Source organism: Chrysochloris asiatica, unplaced genomic scaffold (assembly GCF_000296735.1).
Source record: "Chrysochloris asiatica unplaced genomic scaffold, ChrAsi1.0 scaffold00006, whole genome shotgun sequence".
NCBI lineage: Eukaryota > Metazoa > Chordata > Mammalia > Afrosoricida > Chrysochloridae > Chrysochloris > Chrysochloris asiatica.
Genome location: NW_006408524.1, coordinates 20,548,734 through 20,555,583, shown reverse-complemented (window position 1 = coordinate 20,555,583; position 6,850 = coordinate 20,548,734). Strand labels below are relative to the sequence as shown.

At 44.9% G+C, this 6,850-nt stretch overlaps 1 protein-coding gene across 1 annotated transcript in view; it reads left to right on the top strand.

Annotated features, from left to right (window-relative positions):
* The first annotated feature begins 5,342 nt into the window (after positions 1 to 5,342).
* Positions 5,343 to 6,850, top strand: part of FAM188B (family with sequence similarity 188, member B) — a 161,458-nt gene continuing 159,950 nt past the window's right edge. Inside the window, exon 1 of the mRNA XM_006832163.1 lies at positions 5,343 to 5,405. Within this exon, the coding sequence (XP_006832226.1) occupies positions 5,343 to 5,405 (63 nt within the window). The remainder of the gene's footprint in view (positions 5,406 to 6,850) is intronic.

The following is a 6,850-nucleotide window of genomic DNA, read 5'->3' as shown; positions in this document are numbered from 1 at the left end:
CTGTGCTTCCCTTGCTTAAACATCCTATCTCAAAGTGTTAAGAACATTCCACGGTCAGAAAAACATTACACACCCACTCACAAACACACACATACATTTAATATGTGAAGTTTTAATTTTCTCTGCTTACGGAGTGTTTCATTCTCCTCCTACCTGATTTCCCTGCTTCCACACTTACCCCTCCATAGTCTATTTCTCAACACCAAAGCCAGAAGGATCCTGTCAAAACCTAAACCAGATCCTGTCTCTCCTCATTCCCAACAGAGACTCAAAAGAAGTCCTCATGATGTTCACTGGCTGGTTCCCCGACTCCCTCCACGCTTGGTGTCCGTAGCTCACAAGCATCAGCTCCATGCTGCCTCAGTGCCTTTGTACTTGCTCTTTCCTCTGCTTGGAGTATCCGTTATCCTGATACCTTTCTGGCAGGCATCCTCACTTCCTCATTTTTTTGCTAAACTATTTTTCTCTAAGTGAGATCTTCTCTGACCACTTCTGTTCGTCACCAAAAACCTTCATGGAGGAGAATCCTTTCTCTCCTGAACTTACAAAACCTACTCTCTGTAACCCACAAGCTCCTACCTGAACACCATCTGCCTTGCTTTATTCTCTGATGGTTCCACATCCATCCTTGTGTCTTCCAGCTGAAACACCAAGGCTCCTGAGGAAGGACTGTGAGGTCTCCTGCGGCTCGGCCCTCCCCACTCTGCCATGGGCACTGTCTCCCACAGCCTAAGTGCTCAAAAGAACCATTTCAAAGAACCATTGTAGGCTAGTAGTGTGGCGTAGGGAAGATGCCTAGAGATGGTAATGCAGTTCCCACATTCCAGCAATTTCCCAGGCAGTCTGGATGGCATGGCATTGCCCAAGTGTGGTTCATGCACCACTGTTGGTCTGCAAGATGATTCTAGATGCACACAGTTAATCTTTCTGGGTATGTATTTATTTTATTGTGTTTCTGGGAATATAACAAGCCCATCAAATCCAATGTGAACTGTGGTTATCATTGCTTAAAAACACTTTAAAAAAATAAATGTATATAAATTTACCCCCATCTGTTCGTCAGTCTGTCATTCTGTGTTATTGTTGTCAAGTGTCATTGAGTCTGTTCTGACTCATAGCAGCCCTGTAGAGGGTTTCCGAGGAGAGGCTGGTGAGTTTGAACCTCAGGCCTTCTGATTAGCAGTCCACTGCTTATCCTACAAAGCCACACTATGAGTCCTTGTCATACTGTGTTGTTGTTAAGTGCCATGGAGTAGGTTTCAACTCATAATGATCCTGTATTGACTTGAACCAATGACCTTGTGAATAGCAGCTCATTGCTTATCTTACAGTGCCACATTAAGAGTTTTTGCCATACCATAGTAGCTTGCATATTGCATATTGCTACAATGCTGGAAGCTTGGCTATTGTTGTTAGGTGCCATTGAGTTGGTACTGACTCATAGCAACCCAATACACAATAGAATGAAACACTGTCTGTTTCTGTACCAACTTTACAATCATTGCTATGTTTGAACCCTCGTGCTGCCAGTATGCCAATCCATCTGGTTGGGAGATCTTCTTTTTTTCCTCCAATTCTCTACTTTACCAACCATGATATCCTTCTCTAGGGACTGGTTCCTCCTGTTAATATGTCCAAAATATGAGACACAAAGTCTGGCCATCCTGGTTTCCAAGTGGCATTCTGGCTGTACTTCTTCCATCACAGATTGGCTTGTTCTTATGGCAGCCCATGGTATGTTTAATATTCTCCTCCTATACCATAACTCAAGGAGCTCTGGTAGCGTAGTGGTTACGAATTGGGCTGCGAACCTTAAGGTCAGCGGTTCGAAACTACCAGCCGCTCCACGGGAGAAAGATGAGGCTTTCTACTCCCGTAAAGATTTACACCCTTGGAAACCCTGTACAGGGTCGCTATGGGTCGGAACCGACTCGACGGCACTTAACAACAACAACATACCATAACTCAAGGAGCTCTGATAGCATAGTGGTTACGAATCGGGCTGCAAACCTTAAGGTCAGCAGTTCGAAACAGCTGTTCCATGAAAGAATGATGAGGCTTTCTGCTCCCATAAAGATTTACAGCCTCAGAAACCCTCCCTGTACAGGGTCGCTATGAGTCAGAACCGACTCCACAGCACATAACAACAACAATACCATAACTTAAAGGAATCAATTCTACGGTCTTCGTTATTCACTGTCTAATTTTCACATGCATATGAGGTTATTGAAAATATCATGGCTTGGGTCAGGCACACCTTAGTCCTCAAACTGATATCTTCGCTCTTGAGCATTTTAAAGAGGTATTGTGCAGCAGATTTGTCTAATGCAATATGTTGTTAGATTTCTTGAATTCTGCTTCCATGAGTGTTGATGGTGGGTCCAAGCAAAATGAAGTCTTTGACAACTTCAATCTTTTTTCCATTTATATGTTTGTTGTTTATTGTTCCAGTGATGAGGATTTTTGTTTTCTTTCCATTGAGGTGCAACCCATGCCGAAGGTTGTGGTCTTTGCTCTTTATCAATAAGTATTTTAAGTCCTCTTCACTTTCAGCAATATGCATCATCTGCATATCGCAGGTTGTTAATGAGTCTACCTCCAATCCTGATGCAATGTTTTTTCTTCATATAATCCAGTTTCTTGGATTATTTTCTCAGTGTACAGGATGAATAAGTAAGGTGAAAAAAATACAACCTTTCCTAATTTTAAACCAGTGTTCCCTTGTTTTGTTCAAACAGCTGCCTCTTGGTCTATGTGCAGGTTCCTCATGAGCACAATTAAGTGGTCCAGCATTCTCATTTTCTGCTGTGTTGTCCATAGCTTGTCATGATCCACATAATCGAAAGCATTTGTATAGTCAATAAAGCACAGATAGACATTTTTCTGGTATTCTCTGCTTTCAGCCAAGGTCCATCTGACATCTGCAATATAAGCCCTCATTCCATGTCCTCTTCTTAATCTGGCTTGAACCTCTGGAGGTTCTCCATCAATGTATGGTTGTAGCGGTTTTTTAATGATCTTTAGCAAAAGTTTACTTGCATGTGGTATTAATGATATTGTCCAAAGATTTCTGCATTCTGTTGCATCACCTCTCTTCGAAATGGGCACAAATATGTATCTCTTCTAGGCAGTTGGCCAGATAGCTGTATTCCAAATTCGTTGGCACAGATGAGTGAGTGCCTGCAGGGCTACATCAGTTTGTTGCAATATTTCTATTTGTATTCCATCAATTCCTGGTGTCTTGTTCTTTGCCAATGCCTTCAATGCACCTTGGACTTCTGTCTTCAGTATCATTGGCTCTTGATCATATGCTGCCTCTTGAAATGGTTGAACATCGATCACTTCTTTTTGCTACAGTGACTGTATCTTCTTCTGATGCATTCTGCATCATTCAATATTTTGTCCATAGAATCCTTCAACACTGCAAGATGAGGCTTGGATTTTTTCTTCAGTTCCCTCAGCGTGAGAAATGCTGAGTGTGTTCTTCCCTTTTGGTTTTCTAACTCCAGGTCTGTGAACATTTCGTTATCATATTTGACTTCGTCTTCTCAACCTGCCTTTTGAAATTTTCTATTCAGCTCTTTTACCTCCTTATTTCTTCCATTTGCTTTAGCATCTCTACACTGGAGAGCAGGTTTCAGAGTCTCTCCTGATATCTGTTTTGGTCTTTTCTTTCTTTCTTGTCTTCTTAATGACCTTTTGCTTTCTTCCTGTGTATGTTCTTGATGTCATCCATAACTCGTCTGGTCTTTGGTCTTTAGTGTCTAATGTTTCAATTCTGTTCTTCAGATGATCTCTAAATTCAGGTGGGATATGTTCAAGATCATATTTTGGTTCCTATCTCACTAATGCCTTGGATATTGATGTTTATGCGTTTCATTTTATTTTTGACAATTTCCCATTTTCCTAGATTAATGAATTTCAGACTGAAAAACTTCAAATACTTGCAGGATCACTGGGGTGGACAAGTTTCAGAAAAATCTTCTGAAAATTAGTCACTGAAAACCTTATGGGTCACAACCAAACATTGTCCAGCCCACTTGGTTTGAACATATCATCAGATGGAATTTGTCACTGAAGGAGAACATATCTTTGGTGAAGCAGAGAGCCAGCAAGGGAGAGGGAGACCTTGGGAAAGACAGACTGGCACAAGAGCTGCAATGATGAATTTGAACCTGCCTGCAATCATTCTTCCTAAATACCGTTTGCCCTGACTTGAAGTTGACATGATGGTGTCTACTTTATCTATTTAAATTTAAAAATCATCCAAGTCAGCTTAAAGAAAAGAATACAGACATAGCAGTGTAGGTGATGTGCAGATGTGGCAGGCTGTAAAGGTGGTCCCAAAATAACTGAGTTTTGAGGCATTGGTATTGGGCAAAGGCATGGACTTGGTTGTAATCCCTGCTCTGTCGTTGCTAAGTGCCTTCAAATCTATTCCAACTCATAGAGACCCTGTACAGTGTCCCCAAGGTTGTCAATCTTTGTGGAAGCTGAAACCTCATCTTTCTTTGTTACTCTTGACTATGTTGTTGTTGTTATGTGCCGTGGAGTCAGTTCTGACTCATAGTGACCCTGCACAGGGTTTCTGGGGGTGTAAATCTTTACGGGAGCAGAAAGCCTCATCTTTTTCCTGCGGAACAGCTGGTAGTTTCGAACTGCTGACCCTGAGGTTAGCAGCCCGATTCGTAACCACTACGCTACCAGAGCTCCTTACGCGTAGGCTTCTGCAAAATCTTAACCTTTCTGAACTTCAGTGTCCTGTTTTAAAAAATGGGGCCAATAGTAGCCACCTTGTTTGGAACTAGATTAAAGATGTGCTAATGTTTGGTGTTCAATAAATGATGTTCTTTGATGGGAAAGCAGACAGCTAGGAGGCTGGAGGAGAAAGTGGGAGATGACTTGTCCTTTAGCTTCAGCACTGAGTAAGCACAGTCCTGGGCAGCCAGGGCCAGGGCCCAGTTGGGGTTTAGTGGCCCCTTTCTCTGTGAGTTTATTCCTTCAGAAACCAAGAGTCAGTTATTCTTCCCATTTTATGTGGTGGAGGTGGAGTCTTGGATTGGAGCAGTGACTTTGGCCACAGCACGGGAAGGGGCAGAGCCAGGTTCTAAGCTCTGAGTCCCGGTCCTGAACGCTAGGCTCCAGTGTGGCTTAAGGAGTGCTCCGCCCCTTCCCTCCCGCTTTCCCTCCTTCCCGCCTGCAGGCTCCCTGGGAAGGGGAGGAGTTCTTCCCAGAGCTGATGCCACCGTCGCCACGGCAACACGGCCATACTGGCCCCAACGGACTGCAGGGCCTGGGGCTGCAGGGCTGGGCGTGCTGGCCTCGTGGGCAGAACCGGCAGCATGGATAGCCTCTTCGTGGAGGAGGTGGCCGCCTCCCTGGTGAGGGAGTTTCTCAGCAGAAAGGTATAGTTTCACCCCCGGGCCCCCTCCAGAGCTCTAGGGCTGCATCCCTAATGTTGGGGAGCAATCTGGGGATTCCCCTTGAACCTTTCTACCTTCGGGGATGGAGACCTACTCCTGCCTGCTTCCTGGTCCAGAGATGCCTCCACAACAACGCCTCTTTACTAGGACAGGGGAAAACTACATTTCCCAGGAGCCATTTCTGTTATTGGTCACTTCCTGCCAGGAGGGCCCTGGCTGCCCTGTCCGCTACCCTCCTAGGGTCATCTTCCCTCCGGGCAGGTGGGCCGAGGTCCAGGATGGGATGCAAAGACACCCTCACCCCGTCTCTAATGCATAGCTGAGTTTTCCCACCTTAGTGTAGCGTGCAGGCCTCAGCCAAGCCTGGTGGCCTTAACTGGCCAATGCCAAGAAACATAGACAAGTAAGAACTTTCCCCCAGAGGGACCCAAAAGACTGAAGAAAGTTCTTTATGATCAAAACCTTCAGTTATTTTAGTCAACAGTGGGAATCCCTGCTGTTGCATTAATTTTATTTGTTAAAGTTCTCCTTTTTTTTGTTTGTTTCCGAAGAGTTTCTGATGTGTTCAGAAGTTGGGGAGGTGGATGTGGCGATCTGGTGGTAAAGGAGCTTCCTGGAAGCCCTGTCTCATGCCAGTGGGGAGAGGTGGGGAGAGCATACCTTGAACAATGCACGATGGAGTACTTGCTAAGTACCAGGCACGGTACTGTTTCTCAGGGTAATATGTTGGGTTAAGCAATAGTCACTTGTCTGGGATTAAAACACACACACACACACACACACACACACACACACACACACACGAAACAAATCTTTGGGTGGAGGAAATGGGGAGGGATCTAGAGCCAGATACAAATATCTGCTTCTAGTTAGCTGCGTGTGAGCTTGGGTGTGCAATTCACGGATGTGCGCCTTCCTTGTTTGCAAACAGGAGTACTAAGCCCTTTGCAGATTTATAATAGTGGTGGTGGTTATGTGCCGTGGAGTCGGTTCCGACTCATAATGACCCTGTATAAGGTTTCCGAGGCTGTAGCCTCATCTTTCTCCTGCGGAGAGTGGCTGGTAGTTTCGCACTGCGGACTTTGAGGTTAGCAGTCCAATTTGTAACCACTATGCTACCAGAGCTCCTTGATTTATAAGGAGGATTAGTAATATTATCTGGACAGCTCCCAAGCCTAGCATCTAGCACATAGTAGGTGTTCAGTGTTTTTGCCTACCGTATAGGGAGTCCTGGAGTCCTGGTGTGGCGCTGTGGGTTAAAGCGCCAGACTGCAAAGCCTTTTGAACTGCAAGGTCGGTGGTGCAAACTCACCAGCTGCTCCTCGGAAACCCTATACAGGGTCGCTATGGGTCAGAACTGACTGGACAGCACTTCACAACAACAATAGGGAGTTCTGCTGTGGCACTGTGGGTTAATGCGTCAGATT